Here is a 16,938-nt window from a genome sequence, read left to right on the forward strand (position 1 = left end):
TGCTACCCTTTCTTGGGTACATCTAAGATGCCAGTGCTTCTTAGGTGACCCAGATTTAGAATCTTTCTACGCTCTTGAGGAATTTGTGTATGAATGATTTTACTTCTTCTACCCTTTGGTAGAATTTTCTTGGAAAAATAATCTAGGGGAGGTTATATTTATTGTGAATAATTTTTTAACATATAGATGTAAATGCTTTTGAAGTTACAGACTATCTCCATTTTCTAATTCATCTTGTCAGATTTGAAAGTTACATTTCTCATCAAATTTGTCCTTTTCAACTAAAATTCAGAAGCCCTTAGCTTAAAATTGTTAATCATATCCTTGTATGTATTTAAAGTTTGTAGGATCTATAATGATGCCCTCTGATTTCTAACAGAGTTTCTGTGTGTGTGTGTGTGTGTGCACGCGCACGCATGTGCATGTGTGCACATGTGCACATGCAGATTTTCTATTATTTGATTAATCAGTTTTACTAGAGTTCCTTTATTTCATTAATATTTTTATGGAATCAGATTTTGTAACTGATTAATCATTTATCACAAGAGATGCTCTCTTTCTGGGCCTAATTCCAACTGGTATATAGCTTACCCAAATTCTAAGAGGCTCATCAAATATTGTGCTATTTTGATTTATAGGAAGAGGAGATGCAAGTTGAATCCGATGCGGTTATCCTGAAATAATTCAGGCTACTAACCCCCCTCAAACTTCAGTGAGGTGCAGATTTTTTCATTTTCCTTTGGCAACCTATGTGTTTAAAGTGGCCTGAGGTACCTGCTCCTTTCCGTTCACTAGGACCTATCAGCTTTATGTCCTCCATGTAGTAGACCATTAATACGTCCTGTGGGTATATGAAATGATCAATGTTTGTGCAAGTCAGATTTTGACAGAGAGACAGAAACTGCTGAAGCTCTGAGACACACCAAAGAAGCAGCACTGGTGTCCCTCCACATGAAAGCAAATGTATCTAGATATCTGTCATTCTGCTGCTTTAGTGAAGTACACAGACCTTATCTGAACAGTAAATGCAATCAAAGTTGCCATCTAATTAAATCTGAGAAACTGTCCAAGACCTAGCCATCCTTTACTAAGGCCAAAATATAAAGAATATTCTTTCAGGGCAGTCCCCTTGGTCCTTTAATCAGTTCTTGAACCACAAATTTAAACACAGTGACTAAAGAATTTGAACATGACACAAACAGATGGAAAAATATACCAGTGTTCTTGGGTTGGAAGAATTAATGTTAAAATGATGATACTACCCAAGGCAACCTACAGATTGAAAGCAACCCCTATTAAAATACTAATTTTGGTATTTTTCACAGAACTAAAATAAATAAAAATTTGTATGGAAATATAAAAGACCCCAAATAGCCACAGCAATCTTGAGAAGAACAGAGCAGAGGGAATCATGCACCCTGACTTCAGACAATAAGCTACAATTAATCAAAACAGCATAGTACTGACACAAAAACAGACATAGATCAAGGAACAGAATAGAGATCCCAGAAATAAACCTATATACTTATGATCAATTAATCTATGACAAAGGAGGTAAGAAAGCACAAAGGAGAAAATATAGTCTCTTCAATGAGTGGTGCTGGAAAAACTGGGCAGCTTCATGTAAAAAAAATGAAATCAGAGCTTTCTCTAATACTACATACGAATATAAACGCAAAATGGATTAGAGACCTAAATGTAAGACCAGAAACTATAAAACTTCTAGGGGAAAATGTAGGCAAAACACTCTGACATAAATCACAGCAGTATATTTTTTGAATCTGTCTCCTAAAGCAATGGAAATAAAAACAAAAATAAACAAATAGGACTGAATTAAACTTAAAAGCTTTTACACAGCAAAGGAAACCACTGACAAAACAAAAAACAACCTACTGGATGGGAGAAGATGTTTGCAAATCATATGGTTGACAAGAGGTTAATATTCAAACTATATAAACAGCTCATACAATTCAACATCAAAGAAACAAACAACCGAATTTAAAAATGGGCAGAAGAACTGAATAGATATTTTTCCAAAGAGGACATACAGATGGCCAACAAGCACATGAAAATATGCTGAATGATGCTAAACATCATGGAAATGCAAATCAAAACCACAATGACAATTATGGGTCTTCTGTGATTCCATATAAATTTTTGGATGATTTGTTCTAGTTCTGTGAAAAATATCCTGGGTAATCTGATAGGGATTGCATTAAATCTGTAGATTGCTTTGGGTAGTATGGCCATTTTAACAATATTAATTCTTTCAATCCAAGAACATGGGATATCGTTCCATTTCTTTAAGTCATCTTTAATCTCCTTAGTCAGCATTTTGTAGTTCTCCACATATAAATATTTCACTTCATTGGTCAGATTTATTCCTAAGTATTTTATTTTTTTGGATACAATTTTAAAAGGGATTATTTCTTTACTTTCCTTTTCTGATATTTCACTATTAGTGTAAAGAAGTGCCACTGATTTCTGTATGTTGATCTTGTATTCTACCTTGCCAAATTCTTTTTTCAGCTCTAGCAGTTTTTGTGTACAGCCTTCAGAATATACTACCATGTCACCCCCATATAATGACAATTTTACAAATCACCCTAAAATTTATATGGAATCACAAAAGACCTAGAATTGCCAAAGCAATATTGAAGAAAAAGAATTAAGCTGCAGGAATAACCCTCCCAGACTTCAGACCATACTACAGAGGTACAGGAATTCAAACAGCACGGTATTGGCACAGAAACAGACATGGATCAATGGAAGAGAATAGAGAGCCTAGAAATAAACCCACAGACCTATGGTCAATTAATCTTCGACAAAGGAGCCAAGAATACACAATGGAGAAAAGACAGTCTCTTCAGCAAATGGTGTTGTGAAAACTAGACAGCAGCATGTAAATCAATGAAGTTAGAAGACTCCTTCACACCATACACAAAATACACTCAAAATGTCTTAAAGACTTAAATGTAAGACAAGACACTATAAACCTACTAGAAGAAAACATAGCAAAGCATTTTCTGACATACATCTTAGCAATGATCTCCTAGGGCAGTCTACCCAGGCAATAGAAATAAAAGCAAAAATAAACAAATGGGACCTAATTAAATTTATAAGCTTTTGCAGAGCAAAGGAAACCATAAGCAAAACAAAAAACAGCTTATGGAATGGGAGAAAATACTTGTAAATGATGTGACTGACAAAGGTTTAATTTCCAGAATATATAAACAGCTCATCCAAGCTAATAAAAAAAAGTCAAACAACCCAGTTCAAAAATGGACAGAAGACCTAAACAAGCAGTTCTCCAAAGAAGACATAAAAATGGCCAATAGGCACATGAAAAGATATTCAATATTGCTAATTAGCAGAGAAATGCAAATCAAAACTACAATGAAGTATCACCTCACACCATTCAGAATGGCCATCATTCAAAAGTTCACAAATGACAAATGCTGGAGAAGCTGTGGAGAAAAGGGAACGCTCCTACACTGCTGGTAGGAACGCAGTTTGGTGCAGCCATTATGGAAAACAGTATGGAGATGCATCAAAAAACTAAAAATGGACTTAACATATGACCCAGCAACCCCACTCTGGGACATATATCTGGAGGGAACTCTAATTTTAAAACACATGCTCCCCAGTGTTCATAGCAGCACTATATACAGTAGCCAAGACATGGAAGCAACCTAAATGTCCATCAACAGATGACTGGATAAAGAATTTATGGTATATTTATAGAATAGAATACTACTCAGTCATAAAAAAGAATAAAATAATGCCATTTGTAGCAACACGGGTGTCCCTGGAGAATGTTATTCTAAGTGAAGTAAGCTAGGAAGAAAAATTAAAATACCACATGATATCACTTATAATTGGAACCTAAAAAAAAAAATGAGGAGACAAATGAACTCATCCACAAAACAGAAATAAACTCACAAACATAGTAAACAATCTTATAGTTCGGGAGGGAAAGGGAGTGGGAAAGGAAAAATTGGGGAGTTTGAAATTTGCAAATATTAACCACTATATATAAAAATAGACAAAAAAATTTCTTCTGTATAGCACAGGGAACTATATTCAATATCTTCTAATAAGCTTTATTTAAAAAGGATATGAAAATGAATATATATATATATATATGCATGACTGGAACATATGCTGTACATCAGAAACTGACACATTGTAACTGACTATATGACAGTAAAAAAAAATCTTGAGGTGGGGAGAGTATTCAGGATTATCCAGGTTAACACAATGTAAACACAAAGGTTCTTAAAAGGTAGAAGAGAGAAGCAGAAAAGACAATGTCAGAGTGATGCAGCATGAGAAAAACTCAAATAGCCATAGTGGGTTTGAAGCAATGGAGACGGCCATGATCCGAGGAATAAGGGAAGTCTACAGAAACTGGAAAAGGCAAAGAAATGGAGTCTCCCCTAAAGCCTCCAGAAAGGAATGCAACCATGTCAATACCTTGGTTTTAGCCCAGTGAGTCTCTTTTAAGAATTCTGATCTGTAGAACTGTAAGATAATAAATCTGTGTTGTTTTAAGCCATCAGGTTTATGGTAATTTATTACAGCATTAATAGGAGACAATTACAACCTGAAATAGTAATGCTATTTTATAAGGGTCATTACTGAGGTCAGTTCCTAGGCAGCCACTCTAGTTAATAATTTCAACTCTGAGCTAAAATACTGAGTCCAGATCTTCTGGTAAGTGCACCAGTATCTAGACACACATTCAGTCCCATAACATGTGTGTTTTCCTTCATAATTTAAGACTCACAGAATCAATTCAATCAAATACCATGTTGTTGAATTCACCCTTTTGTTTATTTGATTTGGGCAGGTAGTTAATAAATATTAAAGAATAAAAAGGTATATATTCTCTTTCTGTTCTAATCTCTTTCATTTCAAGGGCATACTTGGATCTGATTTTTATTTTCAGTCTGAATACAATGATGTGTTTTGTTGAGGGATACTGGCTGGCTTTCCTCTGCAAGATGACTTTCTGCAGGGTTTTTAATCAAGGAAGGAAGAGTCTCACTATTTATTCAGGATGAGAGGCAGTCCTTCATCTAACAACATAGTCTTACTTGCTGGTTTTGGAATTCAGGTTAATTGCAGTCATCAGAAATTTCATGATATTCCTGTTCTAATTCTAAGATTCATATTCTTTTCCAATCAATGCCTTAACCTCAAATAGAAATCTACTAAGGATGTTAATTCAGCTGACCTTTAGCACAGTGATGACATGTTTCACGTCTTTACTCTGAGAATAAATATGATACTTCTTTTAACACCTTCAGCACCAAAAGCTGCAACCACTTCACCCAATACTGTTTGATTTCTTCATGCCCTTCATATTGATGCTTAGTTCCCCAGATTCTTGCCTCTAATGCTTTAATTGAATTGTATTCAGGCTACATAATTCTCTCAGTTTATGATTATAAGATGATATTAATTAAAAACATTTGTTAATTAAATTATATATAATTATATTTATAAAGATATGTGATTATATGGATTTCTTATTTAAAAATTTTTTAAACTTTTTGAGTTCTAATCATTTTGCAATGTTGTGTCAAATTCCAGTGTAGATCACAATTTTTCAGTTATACATGAACATATATATATATTCATTGTCACATTTTTTTCTGTGAGCTAACATAAGATCTTGTATATATTTCCCTGTGTGTTACAGTATAATCTTGTTTATCTATTCTACATTTTGAAATCCCAAACTGTCCCTTCCCACCCCCCGCCCCCTTGGCAACCACAAGTTTGTATTCTATGTCTATGAGTCTGTTTCTGACTTGTATTTATGTTTTGTTTGTTTTGTTTTGTATTTTTAGATTCCACATATGAGGGATCTCATATGGTATTTTTCTTTCTCTTTCTGGCTTACTTCACTTAGAATGACATTCTCCAGGAACATCCATGTTGCTGCAAATATTTGAAATCAATGCATTGAACATGATTTTTTTTGTGAAGAACAGTGAGCTATTAGAAATTACTAACAAACTTTGTTATACAAAGTATGTTTAATTTGTTTAATATATTCTAAGATTTTGCTAAGAACCACTACCAAGTTTAGTAGGCTGTAGACTTAATTAGTCAATGTTCCTTTTACAAATTGGGATTTTGATATATTTAGTATTCTGTGACCTCTCTAATAACTTCTTTATTAAAATACTAGTAGTTGATCTCAGATTAACACATGTATAATTTGCTTCAGTATTCATAGGTATAATCAACCTGAATCTGGATTTAACTGGAGATAGTTACTTTTGTTACTTTAGTACTTTCTTTATAATGTACTTTTCTCTATAATGATTGCTACTTAATACTTATCTCTATAATAATTGTTCATCTTAAAAATCATGTGCTTTTCCTGTGATAATTTCATACAATTTATATTTTAAATATCACAGCCATAATTACTCTTTAAAAAAATATTTGCCAAACTCTATTGTCATAGCATGTTTCTGGACAAAATTTTGTTACTCAGTTTCAAAATCCACTTTTATTCCCCAGCTTTGGTGTGAGTCACTTACACAGAAACACAGTATTGACACTGCCTCATAACATTTGTTTTTCCTTCATTTTGTCATATAGCCTTGAGAACGTAGTAATAACATGGAATCATGTCTGATGTTTAGATGAAGTTTTATCACTGTATTTTATTCTTTCACCATCTCCTTACCACCAGCCTGTGAAGTTCTACAACTCTCAGGTTGCTTTCTTTTTTTATATACATACATATATTTTTATTGACGTATACTCAGTTTACAATGTTGTGTCAATTTCTGGTGTACAGCACAATACTTCAGTCATATAGGAACATACATATATGAATTTTCATATTCTCTTCTACCATAAGTTACTACAAGATATTAAATATAGTTCCCTGTGCTATACAATATAAACTTACTGTTTATCTATTTTTTTATATATTAGTTAGTATCTGCAAATCTCGAACTCCCAATTTATCCTTTTTATTTGTTATCCTCCAGGTAAAGATGTCCCATCCACTTCTAATCAGGTAATAGAGAAATTATTACATTTGTCTAATAAATGTCAAAATACAGACAACTTCATATAAGCCTAGTTGTAGCTCTTCCTTTACTTGTGACTTCTGAATGGATTTGTCAAATTTTTCATATTTTAAATAATATTCTTGTTCATTTTAATGCAGATATAAAAGGAAGTTAAAATATTGAAATATTTTAACAGATTTAGGTAATCTGTAAATTCTTATTCTTGTCCCAAGTCTACTGAAATCTATTATTTTAATTTTCAAAAACCTTGTAACAAAAATAAATGAAATCAAATTCACAGTTATAATGTGAGAGCATCAATTCTTTTTATCTTTTCACATTCCTCTTTAATCCATATGTCCAGGAATTAGCGTTTATATTTAGACATTGTATGGAATATCAATAAACATATTAAAATGTCTATTATTTTTAATACATAAGCATTATACTGATTTAATTAACATGTAGTATTCATGTTTTTTAATTTTCTTTCATAGGTCTATGCAACTGACAATGTATTTAAACTGTAAATTTTATTAACTGCATTTTATCCTATGAAAATGGATTGCTATGTAACTTGAATACTTACTTATTGAGATCTGATTGCTGCATATATTGCACCTCAATATGTGTGACCTAAAATATACGACTGCTTTTCTCTAGGTATTCAGGGAGACAACAGTGACTTTTTTTCCTCTTTTATTACCCTGAGGTGAAATGAAAGCAGAATGAGTAGTAGTTTGGAGCACAGTTCATGTTGCTAAAATAAGGTCTCTAAGAGGCTTGGAGAAAGGGCTTTGAACACTTGAGGTGTAAGATCACCATCAGACAAGAAGAAAGGAGGCATGGGTCACTGAGTTAAAACCTGATGGATGATTCTGGATCCTTGATCTCTTTTTTTTCTTGGCAGGAAAATGAGAACGGCAGTGGTTCTGAAGAAGTGAGCTACACTGTCATTAATCACCTGCCCTATCGGAGACCCTCTCTGAGCTCCAATGATGATGGTTATGAGAACGTTCTGTCTACCACAGGAAGAGGGAGACCATTAAGAGAAGGGTCGGAAACAGAATATGCCCGTCTCAGGACTTCTGTTATTAGGTCTTCTTCCTGTACCCCTGAGAATGATTATGAATTTGTACTTCCTCACTAGAACCTTCATTCCTCAACGTCTTCCAGTAACAAAGATGATACAGCGTAGTGGCCTCCAGGGGAGCTTCTCTTTCAGCAGTTCATGAAACATTCATTTATGGCCCAATCTTAGAAATTATGTCCTTTTACTATATTTGCATTGAGAAACTCTGAAATACGGCATTTCTGTGGTTTGGGTAAAGCCATATAGATTGACGTAATGAGACAGAGTATTCTGCATCCTCTTGTTTATAAGGTCTGAGGACATGGAGGTGGTGGGAAAACCTTCGTAAGACAAACACCCACAGATATACAACTTAGAATATCCAGTTTCAATTCTGCTTTCCAAATTTCAAAAGCCAACATTTATACTCCTAATCATCTATTTCAGTTTTTGAGGTCTAATATATTAAATAAACTTGTAAAATATAAGACCAGTGACTAGACCATTTGCTGACCTGATATTTACTTTAATCTTATCTTTTCCATGTATTAGAGATTCTTGCCATAAATTTGAGGTAGTAGTTCAAAAACTAATACCTTTTGATAACTGGCCTTTCTGAAAGGAGAAACTGAGAGTGCCATTAAAAAAAAAAAAGAGGAATAAATGAATAAGGGTTGGGGTCTTTGTTTCCAATAGTAAATCACAGAACTCTGCTTGAAGATTCCTAAGAAAATGAAAATATACATGCTTATAGTTTTGTTCACAACATACTACTTAATTTAACCTATGACTAGTTATCTCAAATGAGGAAGGATGAATAGTGTCTGGTTTTAAAATTTAGGTAAATCCGTAAGTAATCCATCTATTTTACTTTCATTCCCAAGGATATTCCAAATGATATGCCAGCTTCTCAATAAGGACACAAAGGCTGTAAGTGACAAAATATTTATGATTAATTTTTTACCAAAGTGGGTATAGAGGGAACATATCTCAACATAATAAAAGCTATTTATGACAAACCTACAGCCAGCATAGGACTCAACAATGAAAAACTGAAAACCTTCGAACTAAAATCTAGGACAAGACAAGGTTGTCCACTCTCACCACTCCTACTCAACATAGTCTTGGAAGTCCTAGCCACAACTATCAGGCAAGAAAAAGAAATAAAATGGATCCAAATTGGAAAAGAAGAGGTAAAACTGTCACTACATGAAGATGACATGATACTATATGTGGAAAACCCTAAAAGCTCCACACAAAAACTACTAGAACTAAGAAAAGAATTCAGCAAGGTAGCAGGATACAAGATTAATGTACAAAAATCAGTTTCATTTCTTTACACTAATGATGAATCAACAGGAAAAGAAAGTAAAGAAATAATTCCTTTTAAAATAGCACCCAAAGTAATAAAACACCTAGGAATACATCTAATCAAGGAGGTGAAGACTTATACATGGAGAATTACAAAACATTGATTAAGGAAATTAAAGAAGACTTTAAAAACGGAAAGATACTCCATGCTCCCGGATTGGAAGAATAAATATTGTTAAAATGGTCACACTGCCCAAGGAAATCTACAGATTTAAAGCAATCCCTATCAAATTACCCAGGACATATTTCAGAGAACTAGAACAAACTGTAATAAAATTTATATGGAATCACAAAAGACCTAGAATTGCCAAAGCATTACTGAAGAAAAAGAAAAAGGCTGGATGAATAATCCTCCTAGACTTTAGACAATACTACAGAGCTACAGTGATCAAAACAGCATGGTATTGGCATAAAAACAGACATATGGATTGATGGAACAGAATACAGAGCCCAGAAATGAGCCCATAAACTTTTGGTCAATTAACTTTAACAAAGGAGGCAAGAACATACAATGGAATAAAGACAATCTCTTCAGTAAATGGTGTTGGGAAAACTGGACAGCAGCACGTAAATCAAAGAAGCTAGAACACTTCCTTACACCATACACAAAAATAAACTTAAAATGGATTAAAGACTTAAACTTAAGGCAAGACACAATAAACCTTCTAGAAGAAAATACAGCAAAACATTATCTCACATATATCTCAAAAATGTTCTAGGGCAGCCTACCCAAGAAATAGAAATAAAAGCAAAAATAAACAAATGGGACCTAATTAAACTTACAAGCTTTTGCACAACAAAGGAAACCGTAAGGAAAACAAAGCAACAGCCTATGGAATGGGAGAAAATTTTTGTAAATGAAACCGACAAAGGCTTGATCTCCAGAATATATAAACAGCTCATATGACTTAATAAGAAAAAAACAAACAAGCAAGTTCAAAAATGGGCAGAAGATCTAAACAAGCAATTCTCCAATGAAGACATACACATGGTCAATAGACATATGAAAAAATGCTCAATATCACTAATTAACAGAGAAGTGAAAATCAAAACTACAATGAGGTATCACCTCACACCAGTCAGAATGGCCATCATTTAAAAGTCCACAAATGATAAATGCTGGAGAGGCTGTGGAGAAAAGGGAACCCTCTCACACTGTTGGTGGGAATGCAGTTTAGTGCAGCCATTGTGGAAAACAGTATGGAGATTCCTCAAAAGACTAGGAATAGACTTACCATATGACCTAGCAATCCCATTCCTGGGCATATATCCAGAAGGAACCCTAATTCAAAAAGACACCTGCACTTCAATGTTCATAGCAGCATTATTTACAATAGCCAAGATATGGAAACAACCTAAATGTCCATCGACAGATAACTGGATAAAGATGTATATTTATATAATGGAATACTATTCAGCCATAAAAATGACAACATAATGCCATTTGCAGCAACATGGATGTCCCTGGAGAATGTCATTCTAAGTGAAGTAAGCCAGAAAGAAAAAGAAAAATACCATATGATATTACTCATATGGGAAATCTGAAAAAAAAAATAAAGAAAACAAATGAACTTAAATATAAAACAGAAACAGACTCACAGACATAGAATACAAACTTGTGGTTGTGAGGAGGGAGGGGGTTGGGAAGGGACAGACTGGGAGTTCGAGATTTGAAGATACTGATGGGTAGATATAAAACAGATAAACAAGTTTATACTGCATAGCACAGGGAAATATATACAAGATTTTGTAGTAGCTCACAGTGAAAAAGAATACGAAAATGAGTATCTGTATATTCATGTATGACTGAAAAATTGTGCTGTACACCAGAAATTGACACAACATTGTAAACTGACTATAACTCAATAAAAAAAGAAAGAAAAAATGGCAATATCATGGAATTCATTTCATCTCAGGGCCAACTAAAAACAAATATTTATGTCACAAGCCATAATAATGCAGAAATAAAACAAAAGTTTTGAGGAAAAAACTAAGGAAAGTGGAAGATGGTGTAAACATACCAACTTCGTCATCTTTTACAGCAAGGAAATGAATAGTATTAATTAACAATGATAAATTAGAAAGATTATAAGTAAATACTAGTATAAAGATAGAGTAAGGAAAAGGTTTTCATATACTGAAATTTGGTAGTGAAATTAAGACAGGAATACAAAGGGAAAAGAAATATATTTACTACTTGCTCATAGTGTGAATCAACTTTTTCTACATTAAATAAGGAACTGTAAGTAAAATACAGAATTAAAGCTAGCTCTGTAGATTCAATGCAATCCCAATCAAAACCCCTGCACTTATTTTTCAAAAATTCCAGTCTATTCTAGAATTCATACAGAAACTCAAAGGACCCAGAACTGCCAAGGGCACCTGAAAGCAGATTAACAAACCTGAAAGACTGAACACGACCAGATACCAAGACTTATTATAAAAAGATAATGTGGCATCAGCACATGCATTGACTACGTAGTCAGTGAAAGTCAATAGAGAATTGTGAAATAGAATTGCATGTGGTTGATGGCCAAGGTGGCCTCATAATGCAGTGGTACATTTTTCAATAAGTAGTTTTGTATTAACCAGGAATTAATTAGTCTTCTATGGTACCATAAAAAATTATCACATATGTGCTGGCTTAAAACAATCCAAAGTTATTACCCACCATTTCTGTGGGTACTGGTATAGGTGAACTGGATCTTCTGCTCACGAACTCAAAAGGCTGCATAGGAGGTGCTTGCTGTCAGGGCTGGAGACTCATTTAAGTTTCTGTGTCCTCTTGTACATACATGGTTGTTGCTGGAATTCATTTTCTTTTGGTTGCTTAGCTCAAGCCCTCAGCTGATAGACACCATCTGCTATTCCCTCACATATGGGTCCCTCTCCAAAATCGAAGTTCACTCCTTCAAAGCCAACAGGAGAACTTCTCTCATGCTTTGAAGCTCTCGTTTCAGAAAGGGCCAAGTCCCTCCGAAGGACTCATCTGAGTAGATCAGATCCAGCTAAAATAGTCTCCCTTTTAATTAAATCAAAGTCAGCTGACTTGAGGCCTTAACGACATTGGAAAAATCACTTTACCTTTGTCTATAACATAACCTAATCAAAAGTAAAATCCATCATGACAATCATTCTTTACATACTCTAGGGGGCGAGATTATACTGAATACCAAGGGCAGGAAACTTACAGGACATCTCAGAATTTTCTCACCACAGCCAGATACCCATAGAGATTGAAAAAAAAAAAAAAAGGAAAAGAAAACAGAAGAAGCAGCAGCTACATGCCTTCCTCACACTATAAAGAAAACCCAATTCTCATCTTACCTTATAACAAAAATTAATGGATTGCAGATTTAAGTGTCAAAAAAAATGATTTAACAAAAATGTAGGACAATATGTTATGTTAGTGATCTTGGTTTTGACAAATATCTACTAAAATGGTAAAATAATACTAACAAAGGAAAATAATAAATTGGACTATTTCAAGTTAAGAACTCTTCTTTATTAAAAACATGATAAAAATCTTAAGTTGTGAGAAGACATTTGTAATTATATATACAACCAATAAGAGTCTATCCACCACATGTAAAGAATTCCTACAAATCACTATGAGAAACACAGAAAATTCAGTGGTACAGTGGGCAAAAGACCTGTGAAGGCAGTTGAAAAAATATATGCCAATAGCAAAAAAGCACATGAAAGACACTCAACTTGATTTATAGTCAGAGGAATGCAAATGAAAAACACAGTGAAACATACCAACACTTATGAGAGCAGCTAAAATTTATAAAAGATTAAAATGCTAAGTATTACAGGGCATATGAATAAACTGGAAACTGCTGGAAAACTCTTTGTGCCTCCTAAAACTGAACATACCTATACTCATCTACAGCGATCACACTCCTAGATTACACCTAATAAATACATACCCAAACATATATGCACCATGAGACAGATCAGCATGCTCCCAGCAGAACTAATCCTCATATCTATAAAATGTCAACTCCACAATGCCCTTCAATACAAAAGTGGAAGAATCATGATACATTCACGTAACAGAATAATATTCAGAATACAAATGAATGTTCTACAAAAACACACACCTTTGAGATAAACATCCAAACATAAAGTTTAGCAAAGTTAAGTCACACAAAACACATAATGATTATACAATTTATATACAGTATTTTTAAAAAAACCCAGCAAAACGAATCTATACTGTTAGAAGTCAAGATTAAGTTTCCTCTTAATGAGTGAAGACACTTGAAGGGATATGTGAGCAGATATTTGACGTTTGGGTAGTATTACTCCCTTGAGCTGGATGCTGTTTCCATAAATGTGTAAAGATTGTGAAAGTTTTTCAAAAGGCACACTTCTAAGATATTTGTACTTCTATGTATAATTATAAGGCAAACTAAAAGTTTTTTACAAATAGGATAGGATGTCTTTAATTGCAGTTAATTTCTAAGTTAAAAAAATGATAAAAGACATCACAAACCATTTCAATCAAGAAAAAAAAAAAAAAAAGCCCGAGTAACACCTTGAAAATCAGACAAACTTTTATTTGAGGGACAGAAAAAGAAAATGAGAGAGAGACATGAAATGATGAAACTGGAAATCCATAATGTATATCTAACAATTTGGCAAATGTACAAACTGGTCAACCATGAAGACGGCAGTATAAACAATGTCTGAAATTTGCAACTCCACAAAAGCAACAAACACATGAGAAAAATTATCATAATCAACACTTTCAGAATTCTGGAAAATAATGAAAGATAATCAAAAATGGTATAGTTTTGCCCTAAGAATAGACAGTCTAGTCCAGTGAAACAGAGTTGAGAATTCAAAAGTGAACTCATACATCCATGGCCAATTGATTTTTGACAAGGATGGCAACACCAGTCAATGGGTTCAAATAGTCTCTTTAATAAATAGCGCTCAGACACTAGGATACCCACTCGTAAAAGAAGGGCAGTGGGGTGCCTACAAAAACCACATACAAAAATTATCTCAAATTGGATCAGTAACCCAAATATAAAGGCTAATATGACTGACCTTCTTTGGAAGAAACTTAAGAGTAAATTTTCATGACCTTATATTTGGCAGTGAAGACTTAGATACGAAACCCAAAACATGAGCAACAAAAGAAAAAATAGATAAATTGGACTTTAAAACGGAAAACCTCTGCGCTTTAAAGAACATAATCAGAAAAGTGAAAAGACAAATAGTAAATGTAACGGGGATTTGTCTTCAAAATATATAAAGAATGCCTACACCTCAAGAACGAAAAGAGAAATGTCCCACTTAAAATACGGGAAAAGGACTTATTGAAGTCCACAGTTATACAAATGGCCATCTGAAAAGATGCTCTGTATAACTGGTCATGAGAGGAATGCAATTCAAAGTCACAATGATACATCACTTCACACCCACTGAAAGAGCGAGAACAACAAAAACATATTAAAAACCTAAGGAGAAAAGTGTAAAATAATGTGTTCCTGACGATGTGGCAGGAATGTAAACTATTGTGGCCACTGTGGGGAACAGCGCGGCGCCTCTTCCAAAAAGCACAGAATTACAACCAGCCCAACAGTTTACTGAACACAGAGACCCAAACAGACACATCAGCGAGAAAGGATCAGTAATCCAGTAACTACTGCTGTAGAGCCAACGGGAAAAAATATTAAATTTGGATAATTCATACTTTAAGTGAAATTAATTCTGAATTGAGAAACAAGGTAGGAGGTAAATAAAATCATAAGAAAACTAGCAGAAAATGTCACGTAATCTCAAACCAAAGACTATTTCCACAAGCAAATGTCCTAAGTGGAAAAATATAGGCGAGACCCGGGATACACACACATTTGCACACAACCTTCACGACCGAAACCCCAACCAAGAAAACCTGGAACACCACGCATGGTCGTCCGGGCCCCGGTCCCGACGGTGCCGCAGGAGGACCAGACCTCCGACCCCCGCGCACCAGGTTCCTTGGAGAAGCGCGACCAGGCCGAGGGCTCCCAGAGGCCTGCAGGCCAGAGGGCGGGTGGCCCGCCCCGCAACCCCAGCCCAGTCGAGAGGGACCTCACGCCCAGGACCGAGGGTCGCCGGCACACCCCGCACCCGAGGCCCGCGCCCCCAGCTCGAGCAGCTCTGAGAAGCTCAGAGAACTGCAGACTCACCCTCTGTGGAGGCCGTCCTGTCAGAGGCTCCTCGGGGGCGCTGTCTCCTGAGGGGCCGACGTCCTGTCAGAGGCCCCGGAGGGAGCGGAGGCGGCAGGTCTGACAGCAGAAGCGCTGGGCCTGGCCACCTCGCTCTCCGCTCCAGACCGCAGCTTCCACCGACTGGACTGGCGTCCGAGGCCCTCAATGCATTCTGGGGTTCCGTCTGGCTGCCAGGTTTATATGCGTAGGGTTTACGTCTGTGGGGTTTACGGCAGGGGTTTACGACTTGGGGGAGTTTACGACTTGGGGGGCTTTACGACTTGGGGGAGTTTACGACTTGGGGGAGTTTACGGCTTGATGGACTTTACGACTTGGGGGACTTTACGGCTTTGGGGGTTACAGCTAGTGGGTGTTAGTCTGGGTCCCGCTTCTGTGGCTGCCGCCGTGGGCCACCTCTACTGCCTGGCTCTGGTGGCCCGGCCACTCCCGCCCCTGGCTCCCACGGAGGTGAGCCGTGCGGGAGGAGATCTTCAGCGGCCTCACCTGCGACACACAGGGGAGGCCACAGAGCCAGGAGCCTCGTCTTCGTCTTCGTGGACGAGAGGCCGACGAGCTGCAGCCTGAGGGGCGACCGCACCAGAAGGCCAAAGGTAACCTGTGTCCCCTCCCTCCGCGCGGCCTCCACATGGGTGTCCATAGGGACAGTAGGTCCTTGAGCAACACGGGCGTGAGGTGTGCGGGTCCACTCACAGCAGAGTGTTTCAGTAAATGGGTGCTCTAAATATGCACACCATAAACCAACACATCTTAAAATGTTTCTCCCGTGGATTAAAGGAAAAGCAGGGAGTTGTGGTTTTCACAAAGTACGAGAGGGATTTTTTTTCCCCACTCCCTAGTTTCCCACGTTGTATAATATGATAATGTTTGTTGTGAATCTGCAAAAGGGCTGCATGCCACTTGTGTGTGCTGTAAGGTTTCTAATTGCTACCTTTAGCTGCTTCCAAGATCGTTAAGTGGCCAAAGTGGGTTTATTTTGGATATCAGTTATCCAAGAGCTTTAACTACTACATTTTGTCACATACAGTTTACAGTGAGGTTCAAAGATGCTAAATTACTTGGGAGCCTTTTCCACAAACTGCTACCACCATTTCTTTGGATCATTGTGTCCTAAACTATATAGTGGGGTTGGGGATCATCTGTCCTCCTCATTGTCTCTGCATTTGCTCTCCCAAATGGAAGAAGCAGTATATTCCATGTGTCCTACTGACTCTTCTCACTAGTC

General features: G+C 36.1%; 1 protein-coding gene and 2 long non-coding RNA genes across 5 annotated transcripts in view; 2 read left to right on the top strand and 1 right to left on the bottom strand.

The window, feature by feature from the left end:
* LOC140689219 (germinal center-associated signaling and motility-like protein) overlaps positions 1-8,529 on the top strand; it is a 29,663-nt gene extending 21,134 nt beyond the window's left edge. For all 3 annotated transcript variants that reach the window (XM_072949420.1, XM_072949421.1, XM_072949422.1), the window contains exons 4-5: positions 7,020-7,048; positions 7,954-8,529. In XM_072949420.1, coding sequence (XP_072805521.1) covers positions 7,020-7,048; positions 7,954-8,193 — 269 coding nt within the window. In that variant the 3' untranslated portion in view covers positions 8,194-8,529. The remainder of the gene's footprint in view (positions 1-7,019; positions 7,049-7,953) is intronic.
* Positions 1-15,865, bottom strand: part of LOC140689221 (uncharacterized) — a 213,626-nt gene extending 197,761 nt beyond the window's left edge. Inside the window, exon 1 of the long non-coding RNA XR_012064100.1 lies at positions 15,675-15,865. This is a non-coding gene — a long non-coding RNA (uncharacterized lncRNA). The remainder of the gene's footprint in view (positions 1-15,674) is intronic.
* A 196-nt stretch (positions 15,866-16,061) lies between these two features.
* LOC107035258 (uncharacterized) overlaps positions 16,062-16,938 on the top strand; it is a 34,130-nt gene continuing 33,253 nt past the window's right edge. Inside the window, exon 1 of the long non-coding RNA XR_012064101.1 lies at positions 16,062-16,306. This is a non-coding gene — a long non-coding RNA (uncharacterized lncRNA). The remainder of the gene's footprint in view (positions 16,307-16,938) is intronic.

This window comes from Vicugna pacos, chromosome 25 (assembly GCF_048564905.1).
Source record: "Vicugna pacos chromosome 25, VicPac4, whole genome shotgun sequence".
NCBI lineage: Eukaryota > Metazoa > Chordata > Mammalia > Artiodactyla > Camelidae > Vicugna > Vicugna pacos.